The sequence below is a fragment of the Cydia splendana genome, chromosome 4 (genome assembly GCF_910591565.1).
Source record: "Cydia splendana chromosome 4, ilCydSple1.2, whole genome shotgun sequence".
NCBI lineage: Eukaryota > Metazoa > Arthropoda > Insecta > Lepidoptera > Tortricidae > Cydia > Cydia splendana.
The window spans coordinates 14,287,853-14,315,598 of NC_085963.1; the positions used below are offsets into that span (position 1 = coordinate 14,287,853).

General features: G+C 43.3%; 2 protein-coding genes across 3 annotated transcripts in view; both read left to right on the forward strand.

The window, feature by feature from the left end:
* LOC134789995 (septin-7) overlaps positions 1-27,250 on the forward strand; it is a 44,970-nt gene extending 17,720 nt beyond the window's left edge. Inside the window, exons 2-13 of one of the 2 annotated variants that reach the window (XM_063760736.1) lie at positions 2,340-2,657; positions 3,493-3,652; positions 4,306-4,516; positions 5,218-5,473; positions 6,949-7,162; positions 8,252-8,420; positions 10,910-10,951; positions 12,194-12,272; positions 12,727-12,864; positions 21,807-21,889; positions 22,618-22,658; positions 24,216-27,250. In XM_063760736.1, coding sequence (XP_063616806.1) covers positions 2,340-2,657; positions 3,493-3,652; positions 4,306-4,516; positions 5,218-5,473; positions 6,949-7,162; positions 8,252-8,420; positions 10,910-10,951; positions 12,194-12,272; positions 12,727-12,864; positions 21,807-21,889; positions 22,618-22,658; positions 24,216-24,247 — 1,743 coding nt within the window. In that variant the 3' untranslated portion in view covers positions 24,248-27,250. The remainder of the gene's footprint in view (positions 1-2,339; positions 2,658-3,492; positions 3,653-4,305; positions 4,517-5,217; positions 5,474-6,948; positions 7,163-8,251; positions 8,421-10,909; positions 10,952-12,193; positions 12,273-12,726; positions 12,865-21,806; positions 21,890-22,617; positions 22,659-24,215) is intronic. The other variant, XM_063760737.1, reaches the window with a different exon arrangement.
* The window catches only part of LOC134789988 (phospholipid scramblase 2), a 412,262-nt gene that overhangs the window by 95,350 nt on the left and 289,166 nt on the right, over positions 1-27,746 (forward strand). The window lies entirely within an intron of this gene.

The following is a 27,746-nucleotide window of genomic DNA, read 5'->3' on the forward strand; positions in this document are numbered from 1 at the left end:
AATGGACTGTCACCTTTACTCGCTATTAGTTATTACATGTAAGTATTTCATGTTATTTTATTACATACATAAAAATCAACTAAGTCTGTAGATATTTATGTAATGATAATCAATTCCACTTCGTATACTTCATGCAACTGTTAGCTAACGTTAGTAGAATTATTATGCCACAATAAAGAAACGTGATGTGGTTAAATGCTTCCAAAGGAATGTAGAAAATGAAGATAAGTTTGACAAACGCTTGGAATTAACCCAGGTTTTTTTAAATTCTATTGTTGAATACAGGACTGTGTAAAGTTGCAAGCGGCTAAAGGCTACGGCAACAATTTACTATCATGCCGATTGTAGTGGTAATAACATCGGTAATGTTTATAATTTTAGTAAAGGAATTCAACCGTAACCATAAGTCAAAAGCAATAGGAAGGAACGTGTATCACGCTCTACTTGGTTATATGTAGGTACTCTCGCTCCAAACACACGATGTATTAGGCACCCCAGTATATTTACGTGGACTACTTCTTTATGCTAATATAATAATATTATTACCCACATAAATCCATCGTGGACGAGTAAGATTAGTAAACACCCTCTTCTACTTATTTTTTATGCAACGTTTATTGAATACGAAACTGAGAATCGTTACCATCGTTACCATCGTTACCTTGATGCCAATGAGTCATCCGAGCCGGCTCGGAGCCGGCTAGACAGATTTATAATGTAGCTGTACCACCAATTAATTGACCATTCGTAAACCTTTTCACAACGAGATACGGTCTACCAATGTTGCTGTTACGAGGGTTGCACTGAAAATGTCGGGAATAGAGAAAACTGTCGCATCTAGACAGTCAATCTTTATTGTAATGCATACTTAAACTCAAACTGACCACGCATATAAATTTTCTTTTGAAAGTAATCATTCTGTAATGCACACGGCTCATAATCCCAAAGTCCTTTTTGTATGGCGATTTTGGGGCCTTAGTGGTTTTGTATGAAATTCGTGGAGTAGCCAACGGAATTGAAGTTTTTTTACATATATATATATATATAAAAGATTTTTTTACTGTTGTCATATGAATATTTAGGAATGTCGAAATCTGCCGATATGCAACTTTTTTGGCAGTCTTTTTAATTAACAGCACAAATGCGATTTTAATTTTTGACGTCGCTTTGGAATGACATGCTTCTTTAAGATCACCCATGGGATAAAATGAAAGTGACTTTCATATTTAATTTTAACTGCAAACGAGCGTACGATGAACTCTAGTTCATAAAAAAATAACAGAAGCCCATTGTAACTTTTATTTGTTCGCTGAGGGCATATTGAAAACCGTTTAAAAATATGATCCGAAAAATCACTTGGCCAAAATTTCAAATAATGTTCGACATACAATTTTCAAATTGCCAGTAATTCTTAAATACAAATGACAACCAAATGGAATATACCTTAAAAGTTTTATAAAGAGTTACATTTTTATAAATTATATGCCTGTTTCTATTATGTTATTTCTAAGTGTCCCATTCCCGAATATTTCAGTGCGACCCTCGTATTCAACAAATAATTCGTATAAGTAGGCACGTATTACCGGTCTTATTCGAGAGTGAATTTACGGCTTTTCGCCGCGGGAGCCTCGTTACTCTGTTCATCCTATCCCTCAATATACTCATGTTCACTGTGCGAAATTCAAATTACCTTACATTTTGTTAGCGTAGGGCTTGACTCGATACTCTTTTCTTTAACCTACCAGCCTGCGGCTACCAAGCTCCGCAGATTTTAATCTTAACCTATACAATATCGCTTGAAAAATGAGGCAGTCATTGTAATGGAATGGTCTCCGAATTTATTTTCGATGTCGTTTCGGTAGCTTACTCCGATGTGCGATGCACCGTTAAGTACATTGACCCAAATTCATTTCTTAAAACTGTCATCAAACCGAATAAAAACACGTTTATTAATGTCAATGGATCACATGATCCATTGTATGATTTCTCTTTTACTCATTGCTCGTTAATTGTACGTTAGGTAGAATATTGCCGTTAGCCAAAATGACATTACCTATCAATATTAAAGATACGATTCTACGCAAATCAATGTACACGGTGTATAACTTCGAAATAACTCTTTAGTGGTTTGACACTCTTGGACTTAGCCTAAAACGATAGTTCTTTCAGCATGGATGCGTTCTTGTTCTTGTTATAATTATTGTCGTTAATCTCAATAATATTTTTTTCTAACAGCTTAGTTCTTGACGGCGTAGGAGTTATTCATCATTATCAGTATTTTAGGATAAAATATATATTTTCGAAAGATCGTATAACTTATGTAATATTTTTTGTTACAGTTACAAAGTAAACGCGAGCTGTTTTTCAAGTCAGACACGGTGAGCGGCGCGACGGGCCCGCCGAGCTCCGCGCCGCCGGCGCCGCCGCTCGCGCCCTCCGCGCTCAAAGACTCACTCGCCAAGCGTTCGGCCACGCTGCCCGACAACCACGAAAACCACCACGAGGCTAACGGCGCCCCGCCGTCCGCCAAACTGAGCAACAGCGTGTCTATAGACTCCGCGAAGTCAAATGTGCCTCCATCTGCACCGCCTCCTGTACCCACCACGGCGCCGCCGACCGGCCCTGCGCCACTCAGGAGTACAGAGAACATAATCAAGGTAAGCTTAGTAACCACCACTATAGGCCAACAGCGCCTCGTCCCTACCTAAATTCTGGGCAGCTGGGGCGGAGGTTCATTTGGCTTCTTCGTAGTTCGCGCGCGAACTCCGCCAAGTCTGAAGTGTCTCCATACGCAACGACGCCTTTGCCCACATGTCGCCGCCAAACCGACTTTGCTGAATAAAGAGTATAAACCCCAATGCGGCAAATGTTGCCAGTCAAGTCTGGTGGACCCTATCTCGCCCCGCCACAGTCACCGCTGGATTCATAAAATTGAATTGGTGGTGCGGACTGTGATCCTTTTATCCGCTTTGTGCCCACACTCTAATGAGACTAACATTATTTATAAACGAAGCAATTTTTTAAAGGCAGATGAAGATAAATTAACATTTATCTACTTTCTCGAACAGTGTCTTCCATTGTTGTTTTATTAACTTACATACCTTATTGCCTGGCAATAGGTAATTGAATAAACCCCGAACTTTAACTAACTGTCGAAACTTCTCTAATGATCTCATTATTATCATTTCTAATGAGGTTATACAGTTACGAAAAGCAAAAGTTTGTTACTTTAGGACGTTCATAGCATTGAAATAGAGTCCAAATTGACAAGCTCTTGTTTTCACCCACTGTACATTCAAATATTGAAGATTGGGAAGATAATTGCCGTGACTATAATCATTGACAGTCTATACACTTAGGTACCTTATTTCATAGGATAATAATGCATCATTACATTAAACGTTCATAGTGTTTGATGATATTATTTAATACTGTTATTTGGTACTATGATTCAATTTCTGACATCTATTCGTTATTTCTTTTTCCTTACAGAAAACTGACCACCCTCCGGTTGCGCCAAAACCAGACCTACCTAAATTAGAAAAACCAAAAACCAAAGAACTAGATGGATATGTTGGATTTGCAAATCTACCAAATCAAGTGTACAGAAAAGCAGTTAAAAAAGGGTTTGAGTTCACATTGATGGTTGTAGGTAAGATTTTTTTAAATTAATAATCACGTATTTTCCGCCACAAATTGAATTCAAAATATGCATAGACGGTAAATGTGGGACGGAAAAGTAGGTCGGTATTTCCAGTCCATTAAAAAATCGATTGATAGCTATCAGGCTGGATGTCCATTTTCCGTAATTAAATCCATTTCTAAGGCACCTTTAAGCGTTAATTTATCAAATCAGTATGTATAGTTTTTTTTTTTTTAGCATTAGAAAGAACTCCACAGAAGCAAGCTTGCAGTTTTTATCAGGCTCTTTAATTGTTAATAATTATTGAATTATCTAATGTAGCATGGTCAATACATATAATTTACTTCAAATTATTACCGCTAAAAGTGCCGGATTTGGAACCACAAGTTTACTTCTGCGAAGTTCTTTCTAATGCTAAAACAAAGGAACTATAGGTGGTGTTCAATGGTCCCGTATATTAAAGTAAGTTAGCTAGTTGTCTTCACGCGGTGTTCTTTGCTGAACACGGACGTCTTATAATAAAATGTGTGTATGTGTCTCTACACGAGCACTGTATGCTATTACACTACGATTATTATATCCTACTCCATTGATAAAGAAAAATGTATACCGACAGTTAGCTAAGGTTTGTTCCCTCGTAACACAATTTAAACTTATTCCAGGTGAGACGGGGCTCGGGAAGTCAACACTGATCAACTCGTTGTTCCTAACCGACGTGTACGACAAGGACAAGCATCCGGGGCCGTCGCTTCGCGTCAAGAAGACCGTCGGCGTAGAGACCAGCGTCGTCATCCTCAAGGAGAATGGAGTCAACCTCACTCTCACTATCGTAGACACGCCGGGCTTCGGAGATGCCGTCGACAACAGCAATTGGTACTTACACACACTCGCTTTTTTCCTGGCTGTACATATCCGTGGTTTGGTGAGGTCACTTTCTCTATTTTTTTCCTGTCCACTTAGTTTTGTCCTGTACCCAATACTAAAAGTTTCTTACATTAATCTCTCTTTAAGTAAACTTTAGTTAGAAATGTCCGACAGTCGCAAAGTAGTTTAGATACCAACTTCTATCGTTTATCTGGCATCTTTGACACTTGCAAGACACGGTTGTACTTGTTTCACAGAACTTTCTTGTACGTTAAAACATGGTTTTCAAATCATATTTTTATATAAGTAATCAAGTTTATGTTTATTATGCGTGAATGGATGAATGAAAGTTTATTCACAAAAACATATTGTACAGTACAGTGGATGTTATAAATTTACAATGTTGACCCTTAATATGTTCTGCCATCTGTTCTGAAGAAACAAAGTATTGAAATATTTAACGAGCAGTTAGTTTTTATACAGTCAAAATATAGGCATCGTTGATTATCTCTACTCTCTACCCATGACTGTACTTCCAGCAACAGAAAGTTACACGACGAATGGATACAAAATTTACTCATGCGTATTCACCTTTATGCGGTTGTTGCACAGCGTACACATAAATAAATAAAATACTTGTTTTTCTACCGACGCGTAATTCTAACCTATAAATTAATCAACGAATCCAACACGTTCTCGATTATTTCCAGCTGGCAACCGATAATCGACTTCGTAGAATCGAAATACGAAGAATTCCTAAACGCGGAGTCCCGAGTCACACGAAAGGCGGCGCCGGCCGACACGCGCGTCCACTGCTGTCTGTACTTCATCGCGCCCAGTGGCCATGGACTGAAACCCCTGGATGTGGAGTTCATGCAGAGGCTGGGGGATAAGGTCAACATCATACCAGTCATCGCGAAAGCTGACACTATGACGCCTGAGGAATGCAAAGACTTTAAAGAACAGGTATGCTTTATAGATGCTTTAATGCTGGTTGTTTGTACTTCGTTGTCTTTATTTAGCTACTACAGTCAGAAGTATCTAGGTGAGATGAAGAATGAAGAGGCTATGGGATAAAGTTAACATCACAATTCAGAACACATTTTGGTATTTCTACTATGTTTGCACTTCCTGTCTAGTCTGCCAGTACTGTCACTTGAAGCCGGATTCACATTTGTCTGTTGTGTTGTGTTGTGATGCATCAGAACGGTATCGGTTTCATAAATTTAATATGGTTGCGTTCACATTTCTCTGATGCCGCGTGTTGTGACGGCTTGTGTTGTGTCGCATCACAAGCGATCCCGGTCCGCGTCAGGACGGGTGAGGTGCGGGGGGCGGTGCAGCGACACGACACAGCGCATCAGACTAGTGTGCACGCGCCAGTGTTGTGTTGTGACGCGTCAGAGCCGCATCAAGTATGGACGAGGAGTGTGAACTCTCCGAGAGCCAAGACGGAACTGATAAAAATGCATCATAATGCGTCATAACACGTCATATAGATGTGAACAGTATGCCATCACGACAGAGAGCATCACAACACAACACGACAGACAAATGTGAATCCGGCTTGAGTCGTCGAGATCCAGACCATCACGGCGGCTACATTCTCTGTCTGCGGTCTTAGGGACAAAGTTTACACCATTCCAGCCATCTTTTATTTATAACTTAACTTTACAGCAAAACGGAAATAACATCATTTTGCTAGTGTCGTCTGCGACTGCTAAATATAACTCCGTTCAACATGTTCGTTTAATTCAGTTCCTATTTTGAGAATCTCGGCCTGCATTAACCGAAAGTTAAATTAATTTGTATTTAATTCCATGTTAGAATAAGACAAGGCTACTCCCGTGACAGCTGCTACGATGTATCATGACTTCATGACTACGTCGTGTTGCTATTTATTGTTATTTTTCATCATTTCAAAATGAAGGCGTATTTGAGTTTATTCATATTATTTTTTTGTTTAATTTCAAGCACAGGGGTTTTATTTATAATAATACTTTAACCAATGCCCCTTCCGTTAATATCCGGTACCTAACGGGAAGTCCCGTAAAATCGTATTTTACCTACCACCTACCGCCGTTCACACGTAATTTATCTTATAGGCGGAATTTGTAATGTATAACTTTATTTATGAATTCATCAGACTTTACCAGCCTTTGAATCATTCGCATCGAGTCACCGGTATCTAGTTTTCCGGATTAGTTTTCACGCCAATCCCCTATGTAAATCTACGACAACCGTTAGTTTTAACAGGAGGCTCCCGCAAAATTGCAGTTTTTATTTTGAGTTTTTTACATATTTTATACTGAAGGGAAAATGCATTACAAAAATTCACACGGAAACTAGCTTATATTTTCGAGGGTAGACTGTAAGAAAAACCTTAAAAGGTTAAAGTTGGCTCGATAGATACAAATCACGAAATTCTGCTCCGATTCCAGATAATGAAAGAGATAGCTGAGCACAAGATCAAGATCTATTCGTTCCCCGAGAGCGCGGGCGAGGAGGAGGCGGGCTCGGGCTCGGGGGGCTCGGGCGGGGAGGCGGGCAGGCTGCGCGCGCGCGTGCCGTTCGCCGTGGTGGGCGCCAACACCGTCATCGAGCAGGACGGCAAGCGCGTGCGCGGCCGCAAGTACCCCTGGGGCGTGGCCGAGGGTAAACACCACTTGCATCACTATTTCATAACCTAACCTTACACTCACTAAGGAGCCTCATCGCTGTTGCCTACAGCCTTGGGCGTACCTGTGATTTTGGCATGATTAATTACACGAAAAAAAAAACAGTCTTTCCTATTTTTACTTCTACAGAGACAAGATTATTGGTGGTAAAGTGTGTAGCTTTCAAATAGAGCTCGACGGCTAATCCTATTGTCTATTGTTAAGTAAAACCGCACGTACTACTTACCTGCAAAAAAGGGTCTTAGTTGTTCTATTTGGCACCTGAGCGCGGGCTAGTCCAACGCCCAAAAAACCAGTGTAGGTGCGCTCTCCGATAACGCGCCTTTGTTACGCATCTCGATGACACATTTTAGACTGGTTCTGTAGTGTTCGTCTCGCCGGCACTCAGTAACCGAAGTACGTATTTTTTATGCAGGTGGTTGTGGCACGAGCGGTTTTACTTAACAATAGACAATAGGATTAGCCGTCGAGCTCTATTTGAAAGCTACACACTATATTTCAAGTTGCGCAGGATAAGATTTCAGATTTAAAAACGATATTATTTAAGTAGGTCCTATCAATTTTATGTTTTGCATGTTAAATGCATCAGTTGTTCTATTAATTAGTCGCAAGGAAACGAAGAGAAACTAGTTGAAAACACGCAGGTTTTGAAATCGTCGGCCCTGGCAGCCATAATCCCGACGAAATTAGTTTCGTAACGTAAAAAGAGACTGATAAAAACGTACTAATTTGTCCTTGGTATAGAAACGCCATTTGAGACTTAAATAATCCATGAAAATAATCCCGTGACTTTTCGCAGCTTGTCATACCGATACATTTTCTCTTTTCTTTTGGCGTTTGTCAATGTACAGTCAGCAGTGGAAGTTGCTAAGCGGGCGAGGTGTTCAAAATTACCTTGACACGCTCTTATTCTCTTAACAATAAAGTTTCGTCAAGATCATTTTGAACACCTGGCCCGCTCAGCGACTTCTGCTGCTGACTGTACGATTGTCATCTTGGCTAGGCCGTCCATTATCCGTCCCCTTTATATTTGTATTTGTTAGAAAGTGTGTGTTCTTGTTTACAGTGGAGAACCTAGAGCACTGCGACTTCCTGGCGCTGCGCAACATGGTGATCCGGACGCACCTGCAGGACCTGAAGGACGTGACCAGCTCCGTCCATTACGAGAACTACCGCTGCCGCAAGCTCGCCGGCCTGAGCCACGATGGCAAGCCGCACAGGATCAACTCTAATAAGTACGTTATAATATATCTTCTTTATATTACATTTTCGTTACATTCTATAAAGAATACTTATATAACTTCCTCGGTTTATGTATTATGATGTAGTTAAGTATACAGGGCGAAGCCATCGCTTACCCGACAATGCATTCCATCGAACATTCCTCTATTTGACAAAGTCTCTCTGATAGGTAACCGAGAAGGTTGTAAAGGTGTCCAAACCATACGGCTATTAAGGTCGGGTGCGGTAAGAGAAATGTCTCGGAAGTTGTTTTTTTAAATTTTCTCCATAGTTTACTTACATTTCATAATACATATTACCAACATACAGAATGAGAATCAACGTCTAAATTTCGTGATGGCCAACATGAGTAAAATCGGGCTCACGGAAGAATACGTCGCGATTGTGTATAATTCTAAGTAAAATGTCAATTAATTGGTAGGAATTAAAATAAATTACACCATAACAAAACATGGACTAAATATTGTATAAGGAGAGTCATGAAAAACACAGTGAAACGGAGTTAATAATTGGAGCAAGTAAACAAGAAATCAGGACCCTGCAACAAACAAATTACAGTCATTTAAGCCCTGGACGGAACCACTTTCACAAAGAAAATAAACGTTGTTTCTCTCACCCCACTGGGCCTCATCACAACGGTAATTAGTCGAAGTACTTGTTTGGGCTAAAATAATTAACTAATGTCGAAGTATTTATGTCAAGTTTAAAAATACCAGCTGTGTACTCGTAGTAACGATGCTTTCTTTATTAAAATATTATCCGACTAACGCACACTATTTAAAACTTTTGAAGCTTCTAACATAATATGAATTGTAGTCACTATAAAAGTTTTCTAATAACAATCATAGGCATGGTTTAAACCTAACAACCTATATAGACCGGGTTGCTTTATTCGTAATTTACGTATAATATTATACATTAACTAATATTTTCGACTGATACTGCAGTCACCGCTTTAAAGGTGACCAGACTTCTTTCACTTGTGCAATAATATGTGACGTTCTCAGAAACAAGGTTTCGCTTTGTCAATTGTCAATAAGGACGATTTATTTGAATCGTAGCGCCTTCAAGACAAAAGACGAGCGGTGCCTTATAGCTAAGAACTACACATTTATATGAAGTTCTTCATAATAATATCTTAACTCAAATTTCGTCTAACTTGCGTTGTTCGTTGCTGCATGTCTGGTCACCTTCGACTGTTTGCTCTGTCGCTGTCCTCGCAGTTGTGTGCTGAATATTTTAATTTATATTCCATACATTAGTCTACCGATAGTTGCATATAACATTCTTTAATTACGTGAATGTTTTGTGTTTGGGCATGCAGAAATGATACATCATTGTCATCGTCTTATCATGGATTTTTGACAAATATTTCACTAGATTTTCAGTTGTTTACCGTGAGTTACATTAAGTATTATTTTTAAATTTGGTCCTAACAATTCGCTGGCCCAATATTACAGGGTTATATGTTTCACTTTTATTCAACTGAAATTTGAACATATTGACATTAAGTCGAATTTCAACTATCTTGAAAATGTAACATAGAACCCTGTAATATTGGGCCAGCGAATTACTATCAATCTATCAATGTTGCTTATGATAGCCTAATTACTTAATTTTATTAGACATCTCAGTAGGTACCTAACTTTTGCTGAAATATGTAATATTTGTAAATATCCATGAGAGTAATCATAAATCATAATAATAACAGTTGCGCATCAACAGTGGCATTAATAACATTTAACGTTTGTTGTGTGATTAATAGTTTCTTTGTTTGTCACCATTTATGTGTCACCGCACAGTGAGTTTATTACACAAACATGTCGTTGTTTGTAGTGACAGCATCGCTAGATTATTAGGTATGTACAATTTACACCGTTGGGCGGTCCAAGAGACCACAATGAATTAGAAAATATTACATTCATCATTATTCATCATTGTTCATTGCATTATTATTTACAGTTCTTATCGGGCTTTAATACGATATCAGATCGTAAAAAAATTGACTTATTTCATATGACTACTTCTATGATTTTATCCAACAAGTGGTCTACTTGTGCTACTGTTTGAAGCTTTATTTGTTGTGTTCTTGAAGTCAAAGGGCATATTTATTTTATAACGGGCATATCGACTATGTTTACATGTGCACAGAAACTGAATAATACATTATTGATTATAAATGTGCTTGAACGTTGAACGTAACAAAGATAGTAAGATAAAATCTACATACCTAATACTAATACCAAAGTCATAAAAACAAAATTTTCAAAATGTTTATATCATAAAGAACAGGTTTTCGGACTTTGGCGCCATGAAAAAGTCGTTCATTATGGCCCACACGATATTCAGTTCACGGAGTATGGTTAGGCTAGTCGCCGTAAAACACCTTGCTTTATCTTGTATCACTTCACGTTAGTAATGCCACTGTGTGCGTGTGTGCGAGCACGGCCACGTGTCTAACTATGGTTGTGTTGGTGTTCAGTTTGTGCCCACAAGGACTGATGAACAGTTTCATGACCGTGTGGTAAGTTCCGTCGCACACTGACGTGTGTTTTAACCATCACTCATTATCCGCCTTGAGATTAATGTTTTGACAGCGTCAATGTATTAGCATGCTTACCCCATAAAATTCTAGCATGGTAACATACTTTTGTATCGCTATTATGTCTTTACCGAAGTTTAGTGATTGTCAGCTGTTATGTCGGGAAGTTAAAAGCGTTAAAATAAACGGGGATGATAGCGGACACATGCAATAAGCTACGATGAATAGTAATGTATGTTGGAGTATTGCTATTTTAGTACTTTATGTGTTGTATTTTTAAAATTTTATTATACCAAGCGTCTTAACACATGTAAATACCTATAAGATTAATTTATAAGGTTCGATAAAAATAATACAGTATAATGAGTAACATAAAAAGATTAAAAACTAAATTTAAAAACTAAAATTAAAAACTACCGTTCTAGTATATATCTTTAAATGCAACCGGATAAAAGAAAGCGAAGAGTGTGATAAGGCTGATACGTCACTTTTCGATTTAGAAATTTCTTAGCCTATAGTTAGTTTTTTTTTAAATTTGAAAAAAGGTAAACATTCTTAATGTGTCTTTTAATTGAAAAGCACGATTTAAAAATAAGTCACTGCAAATATGTACTAGTACAGTTATGAATCTAGTACAATCATTTATATTGTTCTGCTTTCATAAGTAATAGTTACTGATTTTTAAAAAGCGTTTTTCAATAAAAGACATATCAAGATCGCTTACCTTCTTTCTAATGCTAAAAAAAACGAATTATGGACTATGTTCTTATTTTTAATTTATTATATTCCTAAATCTTCTTTGTCAAAGCAAAATCAACGTTGTCGTTGTCAAAATGTTCATTCAAAGGCAGTTCTGCTTTCACATCTCTTTGAAAAGGCCCTACCAATATTTATTTAGCTGTTTTATGGCAGTTCCATTATGGAACACAAATCGTCACTCACTAATGGATTGGATGGAGTTGAGGTTCACTAGACGATTAAACTTTTATCACCAATTATTTAGAAACTTCTCCGCATGAGTAGTCATTATTTATACTATTGCTTTAACTCTTTAGTGTTGCTTAAAATTTCTTTATGTTTATGCATGTGGTATTAAATTATTTATATTTATGTTTAATGTGTACGGCAGTTGATGTTGTTTTTGATTACAGTATTATCAACAAAGATTACGAGAATGTTGCGTATTTTATATGTATTTAGTAATGTCACTTTTCTTTTATTCAGGAACCCCCTGGCTCAAATGGAAGAAGAAAAGAGGGAACACGATCTTAAGATGAAGAAGATGGAGAGTGAAATGGAACAGGTCAGTAAAGAGTACATTTTTCATCATTAACAGCGCAGATAAGCCAACAAGGCAAGGCTTTGTCGCAGTGAATTTTAGCAGCCATACGATCAATGTAAACGGGGTGTAGTGAGATCGATACGATAGCCTATAAAATGATTATGTCGACATCTTTATCTTAGTCTTACGGTGAGTCAGAAGTAAAAATAGAATAGGTAGAAATAAAAAAATAGAACGCGCTTGCCCCGTGCCAGTGTTACGTTGTGCTATCATGGTCAGCGTGGTAGGCAATAAACGACGCTTCAACTCCTGGTGTTCGTATGTGTATGGTGATGTTTTATTTTCCAACCCACTAGTAGGGGAAGACTTGAGGAGGTATACATAGTCTTCGCATAATAAATAAAGTCGAGTCGTTATCATGTACATCAGAATTAATCCTCGGCCCTTTGATAATGGTATTCGTGTGTGGTGGCAGGTGTTCGAGATGAAGGTGCGCGAGAAGCGAGCCAAGCTGAAGGAGTCGGAGGCGGAGCTGGCGCGCCGGCACGAGGCCACGCGCCGCGCGCTCGAGGCGCAGGCGCGCGAGCTCGACGAGCGCCAGCGCGCGCTGCAGGTGAGACATGAGACACCCCTCTCCCTCCCCCCACAAGCTGAAGGAGTCGGAGGCGGAGCTGGCGCGCCGGCACGAGGCCACGCGCCGCGCGCTCGAGGCGCAGGCGCGCGAGCTCGACGAGCGCCAGCGCGCGCTGCAGGTGAGACATGAGACACCCCTCTCCCTCCCCCCACAAGCTGAAGGAGTCGGAGGCGGAGCTGGCGCGCCGGCACGAGGCCACGCGCCGCGCGCTCGAGGCGCAGGCGCGCGAGCTCGACGAGCGCCAGCGCGCGCTGCAGGTGAGACATGAGACACCCCTCTCCCTCCCCCCACAAGCTGAAGGAGTCGGAGGCGGAGCTGGCGCGCCGGCACGAGGCCACGCGCCGCGCGCTCGAGGCGCAGGCGCGCGAGCTCGACGAGCGCCAGCGCGCGCTGCAGGTGAGACATGAGACACCCCTCTCCCTCCCCCCACAAGCTGAAGGAGTCGGAGGCGGAGCTGGCGCGCCGGCACGAGGCCACGCGCCGCGCGCTCGAGGCGCAGGCGCGCGAGCTCGACGAGCGCCAGCGCGCGCTGCAGGTGAGACATGAGACACCCCTCTCCCTCCCCCCACAAGCTGAAGGAGTCGGAGGCGGAGCTGGCGCGCCGGCACGAGGCCACGCGCCGCGCGCTCGAGGCGCAGGCGCGCGAGCTCGACGAGCGCCAGCGCGCGCTGCAGGTGAGACATGAGACACCCCTCTCCCTCCCCCCACAAGCTGAAGGAGTCGGAGGCGGAGCTGGCGCGCCGGCACGAGGCCACGCGCCGCGCGCTCGAGGCGCAGGCGCGCGAGCTCGACGAGCGCCAGCGCGCGCTGCAGGTGAGACATGAGACACCCCTCTCCCTCCCCCCACAAGCTGAAGGAGTCGGAGGCGGAGCTGGCGCGCCGGCACGAGGCCACGCGCCGCGCGCTCGAGGCGCAGGCGCGCGAGCTCGACGAGCGCCAGCGCGCGCTGCAGGTGAGACATGAGACACCCCTCTCCCTCCCCCCACAAGCTGAAGGAGTCGGAGGCGGAGCTGGCGCGCCGGCACGAGGCCACGCGCCGCGCGCTCGAGGCGCAGGCGCGCGAGCTCGACGAGCGCCAGCGCGCGCTGCAGGTGAGACATGAGACACCCCTCTCCCTCCCCCCACAAGCTGAAGGAGTCGGAGGCGGAGCTGGCGCGCCGGCACGAGGCCACGCGCCGCGCGCTCGAGGCGCAGGCGCGCGAGCTCGACGAGCGCCAGCGCGCGCTGCAGGTGAGACATGAGACACCCCTCTCCCTCCCCCCACAAGCTGAAGGAGTCGGAGGCGGAGCTGGCGCGCCGGCACGAGGCCACGCGCCGCGCGCTCGAGGCGCAGGCGCGCGAGCTCGACGAGCGCCAGCGCGCGCTGCAGGTGAGACATTATTTATTATTATTATTTATTATTATTTATTTATTGGAAAACCAACAGCACATGAAACATATTAGCACTATGTATAAAAATCGAAGGCCAATTATAGGTTTTCACAGATAGAAATTACATAGAAGATAACTTCGCTAAGTAAGTATATATAGTTTACAATTCTGCGTAGACTAAGCAAGTACATACATAAATTAAGAATAAAAACTATTGAGGACAAAAATCATTACAGACAAGATAGAAAGGTCAAGCTCACTCAAAGAATTTAAGCGTTAAAATACGTCGTATAGACTGCGTATTTATATTAAACACATCAATATCATGCTCTCTTGACAGACTGTTAAGTGTTCTACCCGCACGAATAAGGAAACTGTTACGTCTGTAATTCGAGGATGCAAAGGGAACAGAAATAGGGGGATAATACCTTTTAACTCTATTAGGAGTGTTGAACATAATACTACCTAGAAGATCAGGACAGTCAATGGTGCCATTCGTAATTTTCAAGAAATATATAATGTCAGCAATTTCACGTCGCTGTGACAAAGGTAACAAATGGTGTTTTTTGCACACGCTAATATAATTAGATGAGTTATATGGGGTACGTAATTTATAGCAGAGAAACTTTATGAATTTTCGCTGAATCCGCTCGATCCTATCTATATAAACGTTGTAACAGGGGTTCCATATCTGGGAAGCATACTCGAGTTTGCTTCTTACAAATGAACAATATAGGATCTTGAAAGTTTTTGCCTGTGTAAAATCGGAACAACTGCGCATTATGAACCCAAGAGACTTAGTAGCGCTCTTCACAATGCTATCAATGTGAGCGTCAAATAGTAATTTGGAATCGTGTATTACGCCCAGATCTCTTAGAAAAGATACTCTTAATAAATATTGATTATGTATAGCATAAACAGAAGTGATCGGTGATTTCTGACGTGAGAAAGTAACTACATGACATTTAGATGGGTTAAGATCCAACTTATTTTCTCTACAGTACATACCAAGACGATCGAGATCGGCTTGTAATAGAGCAACATCTTGGACTGATTTAATCTGAGCAATAATTTTCATATCATCTGCGAAACAAAGCAACCTAGAAAACTTAAAGCATACAGAGATATCATCAATGAAAATATTGAAAAGCAAAGGACCGAGCAAAGATCCTTGTGGGACACCACTCGGGACATTAACCCAACTAGAAACATAATTACTTATAACAACAGCTTGAGATCGGTTATTAATATATGATGAGAACCACCTCAACAGGTCACCATTTATCCCTAAGCGTTGGAGTTTCACAATAAGCAACTTATGATCAATACGATCGAAGGCTTTACTATAGTCTGTATAAATGACATCTACCTGCTTACCTTTATCCATTGCCCCTGTAATAAAATCATTTAGTAGCACCAGGTTGGACACCGTAGATTTTCGCTGCATAAAACCATGCTGACTATGATTAAAAGAATGTTTAATAGCATCATAAACTTGAACATATACTAATTTTTCAAACACTTTAGCTAAAATACATAATTTAGACACAGGTCTGTAATTAACGATTTCTATCCGAGACCCTTTTTTGTAGACAGGAGTAATAAACGCAGATTTCCATACATTAGGAACAACACACTCACTAAGTGACCGTTTAAACAACAGTTCTATAGGCTTCAATAGACCTTTAGCACAATTCATTAAGAACTGAGCCGGAAGCTCATCAGGACCTGCAGATTTAGAAGGGTCAAGGGTAAGAAGCAAACGAAGGATGAAATCCGGATCAACTTCGATCTTAAATATATCGGTTGGTGAGTTCCAGTTACCATTGTAAGACAATACATCTGAGCTATTGGTAGGAGCAGAAAAAGTTGTATAAAAATAGTCAGAAAATGCATTACATATATCTGCACCATTCGAAATCACTCTATCACCATACTTTAAAGAACTTGGTATACCATGAGAATTACTACGCGATTTAATATAGGTCCAAAACTGCTTTGGATTCCGAGCAATATTGCTTTCAACACGACTAATATATGTCAAATAACATTCCCGTTCTATTCTTTTAACACGGTCTCTTAAAATACAATAAGAAATATAATCAGACTTGTTACCATACATTTTGAATTTTTTCAAATACTTACTTTTTTCTTTGATAACTTTTTTTAAAGAAGCTGAAAACCATGGAGGAAAAGTACCCATGTTTAGGACCTTATAAGGAATATATTTATCTCTTAATTTTTTAAAAGTAGAATAAAAAAACTCAACGCATTGATCAAGTGATCGGCAAGAAAATTCATTTACCCAATTAATCAAGAATAACTCATTATTTATCGAGGTATAATCACCCTTGTTGTAATAATATTTATAGCGTGGTGCCGGTATAATAGACTTTAGCACAGAAAATTGCAAGGAAATAATTAAGGCTTCATGGTAAGGGTCAATTGGGACTAAGGGATCACAACAATTGTTAACGCACACGATATCGTTTGATAATATTAAATCTAATGTTTTGTTATAGCGATTACGGACCCCATTATATTGATGCAAGTTAAGCAAATTTAAATCATCAATAAAACCGCGCTCCTCTACTGTAGTATAATTAACAGGGGTTAAATATGAATCTTGGATCAACCATTCTATATTACTCATATTAAAATCCCCGGAAATTAGGAATTTATCATTGGGGTGATTAATTACAATATTTTCAAGTTGGTTGCAAAAGTTAGATAATTGTTGGGAAAACGTAAATCCTCCATTTTGCTTACATAGATATAAGACACATAGGTGAACGTTAAGTACTTTATTTGAGTCGTCAGATATAGACAGAGTGACCCACAAGTCCTCAGCTGAGGAGTGGTACTCCGGGTGCGGTACCACAGCCAGGTCCCTGCGGGCAGCGATGAGCACGCCTCCGCCACGACCTTGACCTGTCAGCGCCGCGTCACGGTCTCGCCTCCAAACCATATATCGGTCATCAAATAGCTCATTATCTAAGACCCCATCCAAAAGCCACGTTTCCGTCAACATAATAATATCGTAGCAAGCTAAACTTAAATTCCTATAAAATATCGATGTTTTAGTCCGTAAACCCCTCACATTCTGGTAGTAAATTGTTGGATATGTAAGTTTACTATTCACTGTGAAAAAATATTCTTAAAAACATTATATTAAAACATAATAATGAACAATCGAACAGAAAAAACACGTCAATGAAATATTTAGCATTCCAGAAAGTCCGATTTGTAAAATAATTTAAATAATCGCCTACAGACATAAACAGTTTCCCATTAGCGTGAGCGAGTAAGTCATAAACAAGCACGAAAATCAAATGAATTAGACAAGGATAGATATCTTTTAATGAGCTCAACAACAATAAGAACAGTAGCAACATGCAAAGAATGCAATCGGCGATAAGCGGCCGACCCAGACAATAACAACTCCCGCCCGGTTTAGGCCGGACAACGGTACTCAAAGTTTGCGTGATGTATAAAAATTTTAATATGAAAAATAGTAAGTTCACCACTAAAATTAACCGAGACAACAATAATGAGAAAACTAAGTACATTACGACCTTGATTAGACTAATTTGTTTAAATCATTATCACTATTAATTATAAATACTTTGGAAGAGTCATCCTTGCGTACGTGAATTTTCGCGTATTTGACCCATATGTACGCATATCCTTTCGACTTAAGAGTACTTTTCGTCTTCGTCAGCAGCTGCTTGTACATAGGAGTTAAGTGATCGTTGGCGAAGATCCTTTGTTTACTGCCCTGAAATCCGATTTCTTCAGCCGTGATGGTCTTCTTAAGTCGCGCTGAAGCCAAGAATTCTTCTTTTATGTATCTATTTATAAATCCTACAATGATACACTTCTCATTTGAGTTCTGAGCAGGGACCCTTGAAATATAATTGATACTATTCTTATCGATTGGGAATCCCACAACGCCGCAAATATTGTCAAGGATCAAGAACAGGTTCTCATTCTTCTTAAGTGGAACCCCTTTAATTTCTACATTGTTGAGCCGTTGCCACTGATCCCTACTAGCGAGTTCACTTTTGAGGGATGACACTTCTTGGCCTAAAGTTTCAACCTTGCCGTGGAGGATCTCAATCTCAGGAATCTTGCTCTCAACTTCAGCAATACGTAAAATGCACTCATCCAATTTGTCACTTGTGAATTCACACGTTTTTCTAATCTCTGAGAGTTCCACCTTGATCTCGGGAAGGCACACAACATGCCTTTTCATATCGCGGATCTCGCTCATTAAAGATTCCAGATCAACCGGTTTGGAAGCACTCGGCTCAGGAACAGGCACATATTGTTGTTTAGTGACCAGAGGAGACTGTGTGGTATCCTTTCTACATCTTAAACATTTCCATCCAGCTCTTCTTTCGGTGCCCAATTTCCTATAGCCTGTCTCTGTAATATTGGCACAGCAAAACCCGAAATGATTTTTGCACCCACTACACTGAGCCGAATCACTGACTTCTAGGTTACAATCACTACACGTCGGCATGATGAAAGTTTGACAATCACTGCCCTGGTTGAAACAAATACGTAAATTCTATGCACGTGCGTCTTCGCAGGCTTTGTGAAGCGAACTGACATGAGACACCCCTCTCCCTCCCCCCACAAGCTGAAGGAGTCGGAGGCGGAGCTGGCGCGCCGGCACGAGGCCACGCGCCGCGCGCTCGAGGCGCAGGCGCGCGAGCTCGACGAGCGCCAGCGCGCGCTGCAGGTGAGACATGAGACACCCCTCTCCCTCCCCCCACAAGCTGAAGGAGTCGGAGGCGGAGCTGGCGCGCCGGCACGAGGCCACGCGCCGCGCGCTCGAGGCGCAGGCGCGCGAGCTCGACGAGCGCCAGCGCGCGCTGCAGGTGAGACATGAGACACCCCTCTCCCTCCCCCCACAAGCTGAAGGAGTCGGAGGCGGAGCTGGCGCGCCGGCACGAGGCCACGCGCCGCGCGCTCGAGGCGCAGGCGCGCGAGCTCGACGAGCGCCAGCGCGCGCTGCAGGTGAGACATGAGACACCCCTCTCCCTCCCCCCACAAGCTGAAGGAGTCGGAGGCGGAGCTGGCGCGCCGGCACGAGGCCACGCGCCGCGCGCTCGAGGCGCAGGCGCGCGAGCTCGACGAGCGCCAGCGCGCGCTGCAGGTGAGACATGAGACACCCCTCTCCCTCCCCCCACAAGCTGAAGGAGTCGGAGGCGGAGCTGGCGCGCCGGCACGAGGCCACGCGCCGCGCGCTCGAGGCGCAGGCGCGCGAGCTCGACGAGCGCCAGCGCGCGCTGCAGGTGAGACATGAGACACCCCTCTCCCTCCCCCCACAAGCTGAAGGAGTCGGAGGCGGAGCTGGCGCGCCGGCACGAGGCCACGCGCCGCGCGCTCGAGGCGCAGGCGCGCGAGCTCGACGAGCGCCAGCGCGCGCTGCAGGTGAGACATGAGACACCCCTCTCCCTCCCCCCACAAGCTGAAGGAGTCGGAGGCGGAGCTGGCGCGCCGGCACGAGGCCACGCGCCGCGCGCTCGAGGCGCAGGCGCGCGAGCTCGACGAGCGCCAGCGCGCGCTGCAGGTGAGACATGAGACACCCCTCTCCCTCCCCCCACAAGCTAAAGGAGTCGGAGGCGGAGCTGGCGCGCCGGCACGAGGCCACGCGCCGCGCGCTCGAGGCGCAGGCGCGCGAGCTCGACGAGCGCCAGCGCGCGCTGCAGGTGAGACATGAGACACCCCTCTCCCTCCCCCCACAAGCTGAAGGAGTCGGAGGCGGAGCTGGCGCGCCGGCACGAGGCCACGCGCCGCGCGCTCGAGGCGCAGGCGCGCGAGCTCGACGAGCGCCAGCGCGCGCTGCAGGTGAGACATGAGACACCCCTCTCCCTCCCCCCACAAGCTGAAGGAGTCGGAGGCGGAGCTGGCGCGCCGGCACGAGGCCACGCGCCGCGCGCTCGAGGCGCAGGCGCGCGAGCTCGACGAGCGCCAGCGCGCGCTGCAGGTGAGACATGAGACACCCCTCTCCCTCCCCCCACAAGCTGAAGGAGTCGGAGGCGGAGCTGGCGCGCCGGCACGAGGCCACGCGCCGCGCGCTCGAGGCGCAGGCGCGCGAGCTCGACGAGCGCCAGCGCGCGCTGCAGGTGAGACATGAGACACCCCTCTCCCTCCCCCCACAAGCTGAAGGAGTCGGAGGCGGAGCTGGCGCGCCGGCACGAGGCCACGCGCCGCGCGCTCGAGGCGCAGGCGCGCGAGCTCGACGAGCGCCAGCGCGCGCTGCAGGTGAGACATGAGACACCCCTCTCCCTCCCCCCACAAGCTGAAGGAGTCGGAGGCGGAGCTGGCGCGCCGGCACGAGGCCACGCGCCGCGCGCTCGAGGCGCAGGCGCGCGAGCTCGACGAGCGCCAGCGCGCGCTGCAGGTGAGACATGAGACACCCCTCTCCCTCCCCCCACAAGCTGAAGGAGTCGGAGGCGGAGCTGGCGCGCCGGCACGAGGCCACGCGCCGCGCGCTCGAGGCGCAGGCGCGCGAGCTCGACGAGCGCCAGCGCGCGCTGCAGGTGAGACATGAGACACCCCTCTCCCTCCCCCCACAAGCTGAAGGAGTCGGAGGCGGAGCTGGCGCGCCGGCACGAGGCCACGCGCCGCGCGCTCGAGGCGCAGGCGCGCGAGCTCGACGAGCGCCAGCGCGCGCTGCAGGTGAGACATGAGACACCCCTCTCCCTCCCCCCACAAGCTGAAGGAGTCGGAGGCGGAGCTGGCGCGCCGGCACGAGGCCACGCGCCGCGCGCTCGAGGCGCAGGCGCGCGAGCTCGACGAGCGCCAGCGCGCGCTGCAGGTGAGACATGAGACACCCCTCTCCCTCCCCCCACAAGCTGAAGGAGTCGGAGGCGGAGCTGGCGCGCCGGCACGAGGCCACGCGCCGCGCGCTCGAGGCGCAGGCGCGCGAGCTCGACGAGCGCCAGCGCGCGCTGCAGGTGAGACATGAGACACCCCTCTCCCTCCCCCCACAAGCTGAAGGAGTCGGAGGCGGAGCTGGCGCGCCGGCACGAGGCCACGCGCCGCGCGCTCGAGGCGCAGGCGCGCGAGCTCGACGAGCGCCAGCGCGCGCTGCAGGTGAGACATGAGACACTCCTCTCCCTCCCCCACAAGCTGAAGGAGTCGAAGCGCTGCAGGTGAGGGACGTCTGTCTCCAACCCACCCCACACCCCCCTACCCCCACTATGCTAATGCTGTGCGCACACTCCCTGTGCCTAGGGAGGCGCGGGGGCTATGTGGGACTCCCATCTCTCATCCCTTTCTTTTAGCGACGAACGGGGGAGAAGCCAACCCACTAAACTTAAACCGACGTTACCATATGGGGGACGTAATGGGATCGAGAACATTATATCGCACCACAGTCACAGAATAAGTACCGATTGTTCCAGTTGTGCTAATAATACTATACGTACAAACGTTATAAATGGTTGTCAGTTTACTCATTTATACAAAAGTTGGTTGACACAAACTTGTCAAATAAGTTGCAGTTGAAAATAAGGTTTTGTATCTCTTTCTAGGCGGAGCGCGCCGCGTGGGAGCGCGACACCGGCCTCTCGCTCGACGACCTGCGCCGGCGCTCACTCGAGGCCAACAGCAAAGAGTAAGCATTAACATACCTTACAGTGGAGTAGTTTCCAAAGCTTAAAGAACCTGGAATAAAATAGCCTGGAAGAACGCTAGCGCGGTTATTTTTATATGTCACACGAAAATATCGATCATGGTTTCCTGCCTGTATTATTCAAGTGCAAGTCACAGTATACATATATTTTAAGCACGGCAAAAGTCTGAATCAGGAAGAAATATATTTAGGAACCTTTTATTCACGTCTCAAGTCTGTATTTCAACCTGAATGAAGTTTTTGTCTTAAGGGGCCCACTGATTAACACTCCGCCGGACGGTATCGGCCTGTCAGTTGTTCGGAACTGTCAAAATTTTGTTCTAACTGACAGGCCGATACCGTCCAGCGGACTGTTAATCAGTGGGCCCCTTTAACCGAACCGAACTAGAACAGTTTCGGCCGATATATGATTTTTATGCCGAAACCTACCGAAACCGAACTTCGGTAGGACAGTACCATAGTTTCGACGCGGCTGTAAAGTCGGCTCGGTCAGGCACTAACTTTTAATACTACTCACATCTATTCCAGTGGCGTAGCGTGAACTAATCTAGCTGTGGGCGAAGTCGCATCTGCGAGGCCCTTTTTTTTAACTGTGCCCGAAGGGGCCTCGCGCGAGGTCCCCCTTGGGGCGCGAGACTTCGCCCACGCCTAGCTACGCCACTGATCTTTTCGGTCTATTTGTTACTAACATTCCATTGTATCTATTCCAGGACCGTCGACGGTAAAGACAAGAAGGACAAGAAAAAGAAAGGTTTGTTCTAAGTCTACGCTGTCGTGTCTCACCCACCGTATGTCGCCACTAACCCGACGAGTGCAGTGCGATAACAGGTCTCGTTACTTATATTCCGCCGCCAAAGCCCAGTATTCACTACGCCAACGCGTACAAAGTCATTGTGCACATGTAACTTGAGTGCCTGTAATAATCGGCTGTTTTTACCGTGAACAAGTTCGTGTGCTAACTACCTTAAAAAATCAAAAGAGTTACGAGGTAATAAGACACACGAAGTGGAGTAATATATATCTTAGGCGTGGTTTTGACAGCTAAATTAGATAGTGTTTCACCTCGGTGTTTCACATCTACGATTACTATCCAGATCATAACAAGCCAACACTTTTTTTATGAGGGCAACAAAGATAGTTTTGCCTTGCAGCCCCGGGCCGCAAGATGAGTTTGCTTAAAGGTGACGTTCAGATTGGTAAGGTTGTGATCTATACCAGGATCTCCTGGCAGGCCATCCAACAAAGCCCGGCTGGTCACAGGTTGAGTATGGCTCATCTAGACAGTCCGTAAAGTCCGACCTCGTTAAGTTTTCACGCCAAATCATCCAACAAAGCCCGGCGAGTCACAGGTTTTGAGTATGGCTCATCTAGACAGTCTATAAAGTCCTATCTCGTTAAGTTTTCACGCCAAATGCTACGTCAATGTTCTTCCCGTAAATTGTCACTGCCAAGTGTGAAAAAACTTAACGTAGACAAACTAGTGCCGTTCAGTGCTGTTTAGATCAGCTGTTAAAGCGATTCCTACGATATATTGCTCCGCTTCGTGCTTGATACTATTCTTCTTGGCTATGCTAGCTACAAATACGGCTCATGGGCTAGCGTGTGAAGGCTGGGTTGTAAGGATATCTGCAAAATGTATAATACATGGAAAAGCAACTTTATTGTGTGTCCTGTTTTATAAAACAAAGTACACGTTTTAATTGTATTGTTGTAATGCGGATATTGTTAGCTTGGTGGCGTTCTCGTTTTCACATTGCGGTCGTCACTTAACACACCAAACGGTCTAGCCTTAGATCTAAATACTTGTGTTTCTTCTAAAATTTCGATCAATATAAGTACGGTATCGTTTGTACCTACCCGGCTTGCTTACAGAAACTATTCGTTTTTCAGGCAGTCGAAATTGAACAAGAAACGTAAGTTTCGAATAACCTGTATGTATAAATTGTCATTTGTATTAATTCTGGGATATTGTGCCATTTTCAGCGTTGTGACGGGTGTTGCTAATAACTATGCTAGACTTCAGCAAATTGCACGTTTATATTGTGATTGTTTATGGATTCACGGTGTATATTGCTTTGTCTCTTGTTGAACGAGTAAGATGTCTTCGCATCATTTCTTAACTTTTCGTAATTTACAATAACGTATCTTTGTAATTAAATCTTTACGAGTCGATTATTTTAACGCCTGATGTATTCGTTGTAAATATCAGTAAGTAGACTTAATTTCATGTTTAGTTTTCTATTTAATATTTCTATTTATCGAAATTATTAATACGTACATATATTATATTGGCATATTTGCATTTCAGATTGGTCTTTTAAGAGTGTCACATCGGGATAGCTATTTAATATTGGTGACTACCCCAATACGAGGCACCACATGTATTTACGTGTAAGAAGTAGATCTATGAATATAGCGTAATTGAACAACGATTTATTAAGACTATCCGCTGGGTGTAACCATACACTATCACTTTACAAACCGGTACAGGTTTCTATACGAGATTACTTTTTGTATGTATTTTATAAGTTTTTTTTTCCATGACAAAGCATTTATATGATAAGTGAGGCCTAATTTTGTACGAGTTGTGTTTCAAAGGAATTTTGTATTATGGATTTTACAAGGTGGTTTAATATTTTGGATCCGTTTTTTAAATTACAAGTGAGCACAAACAGTACTTTGACACTTTATGATTCGACATTAACGTCCACGAAGATGCCAAATAGCTTGTAATGGTCTGCGTAAGTAAGACCCTCGGTCTTTACAATATTGTATTTTAACAAGTATTTTACGAGCGCTGTATCGTAATTATCAAATACAAATATTATAATTAATAAACATCGACATGACTTCTCAGCTCAAAAACTGTGTGACATTAAACTCTAGGCACTAAAATCTTTACTGATAAATATAGCATAATAAACTTTACAAATGCTAGCTGTGAAGAGTTTTATTTTCTGTTATATTTGTAAGTAGAGATGTTACGTACTGTAGACGTACGTAAAATATAAATTAGGACACCATTCTAAATCTTAACGATAAATTAGATAAAAATAATTTTTACTTCGTTTTCAATACATATTTAATACGATTTTGGCTTATTGGAGCGAGGAAGCGTTCTCTGCTTAGTGATACGGAACATGCTCATAGCTCAGTTGTGACATAGACTCAATAGCTCTAGCTAGGTGTTAGCGTTTCAAATATTTGTAATGGAATGGAGTGAGGTTTGTTCACCATTAATATTATATTTGATTACCGCGGACATAATACAACTTTGTATTTTTAATCAGTAATCACCATTCATATCGTTAAAATAGATAAGTTAATAAATATTTAGATAAGACATTACGACACCTCGTTCTTTTTTGTTGAACTAATTCGATATACTTGTAGAGTTTCTATTTATTGTGATTATATTCTTTAATGTATTACATACTCGCATTTATTTATGTAAATATTTTTGTTTTGTAGTCACGATTACATACATGGGACATAAAGTATAAAATATCAAGTTATTCAATAGAACTGGTGACTGCAAGTGACTTATTATGAAATGGGTCATTTTTTGAGCGTTTATTCCGAATCGTCTCTATGAACACATTATTTTAAGAAGCAGTAGTAATCCAGTGAAATTGTAGAATTTTGTAACGTGGCTCTTCTGCGTCAAATCCGGTAGTTCTGATTTATTGCAGATTTATTTTTGATGTTGGCCCAATTAATAATCCAAGTTTGTGACCTTGAGCGCCGAACGCAACTTTGTCAAAAATCGAAAAACCTGCGAAAATTTCGGTTTTTATTTAGTTTTAGGCGATTCTAACCCTAAAGGACTAGTTTTTGATAGCACCTTCCATAGACGTTTTTAAAGAAAACTAAATTTGCTACAATACGAGATTAGAACTGTCTGTGTAGATTGAAAGTTTCCGAGATAAAGGCTTTCAAAATTTAGATTTTTTTTTAATTGAGCTCGTAAGCTAAGTGAGTGCAGTGAGTATGCACTTTTGACTCAGGCGATGCCGCTTGGCATGATTGTTTCTAAGGTCAAACAAGCTGATTTGGCCCAATAGCTACGAGATCGTACCGTGCATACCCCCCAAAAAGGGAGGGGAAAGGTCGGATCCCCAGGTCCAATCTTTGCTATATTTCTTCCTACTCTTAGGAGCTAAGGCACGTTATGTATCATATTCATATAATTTAGGGATGAAAACATTATATTCATACTTTTAAAATGCCAAGTTAAGTGTTATTTTAAAGATTTTTAACTTTTGACTTTGGCCATAATTACATTTCTATGGAAATCGTCACTCAATCCGCATCATATTTTTACAACAAAATATATGAAGGCCTGTTTTGAAGTGATACTTTATAGAATAAGGAAGCCCTAAATTATATGAAAATCATATATAACTTGCCCTAGTTGCTAAGAGCAGGAAGAATTAATATAGCTTAGATTGGACCTAGGGATCCGACCCTTTCCCCTCCCTTTTTGGGAGGTAGGCACGGTACGATATCGTGGCTACCGCGCCAAATCAGCTTTGTTTGACCTTAGGAACAATCGTGCCAAGCGGCATCGCCTGAGTCAAAAGTGCATACTCACTGCACTCACTTAGCTTACGAGCTCAATTTAAAAAAAATCTAAATTTTGAAAGCCTTTATCTCGGAAACTATTCAATCTTCAGAGACAGTTCTAATCTCGCATTGTAGCAAATTTACTCTTCTTTAAAAACGTCTAAGGAAGGTACTATCAAAAACTAGTCCTTTAGGGTTAGAATCGCCCAAAACTAAACAAAAACCGAAATTTTCGCAGGTTTTTCGATTTTTGACAAAGTTGCGTTCGGCGCTCGAGGTCACCAACTTGGGTTATTCATTGGACCAACATCATAAATAAGTCTGCATAAAATCAGAACTACCGGATTTGACGCAAACGCTAAATGTATAATTTTACTGTATTATAGATTTTGACGGTGTTTCCGGTTGTCTCATACGTGATCTCTTCTAAATATCCGGAAATAACATAATAAACGTATAGCATTTTTCAAAAATATCTCTACGAAAACGAGGCGGTTTAAACGCTGAAAAAAGGTTTCTGATATGCATAATCGTAATGCCATGGTTTAATTATATTTAATTCCTATAACGCAGTATTGACTTCCGCATTAAGTAAGGAGTTTTTTAGTGGTAAGATTATGCTTAATTTTGTATTTTGTGTAGGGTCGCGGCCCACTTTACCATACTGATCATTTGCTTAGTCATAGCGAGGATATGTGATGTATGCGGGGACGAAGTTCAGCCGGTGTAATATATTGTACCTTTGAATAAAATATAAATAAATACGTAATATATAGGTGTAAATGTTTTATTCAAACTATCCTATATCCTAGCCTAGGCAACTTCTTTCTTCATGCGTCAAGAACACCTAGAAAATAAAATTAAAACATTGTGGTCCAGTGCCGAGAGTCAAAATCCATAAAATTATATACAACAAACTTTTGGGGCTTCTCCGTGCAGTTTGTTTCTCATTAGGCACTGCTGTAGATTGTCACTTTAAGAAGTCTCAGGCATTTTATATTTATACTGACCTTCGCTTATGGCTATTGTTATGTATGGTTACTTATATGTAGGTAGATGCATAATCATGCGATGGCCAGTTGCATGGTATAATAATATACTCCGCCTGGTACTCCATTCCCGTCTTTTCTAGGTCACCTAACTGACACGGGCCTACGTCATCATGCGACAGCGCTATATGATAATATGCGATAGCGCTATATATAGCGGCCATGTTGTTGTGACGTAGGCCCGTGTCACTCTGGGAATGGAAGACCATGGTATAATAATATAC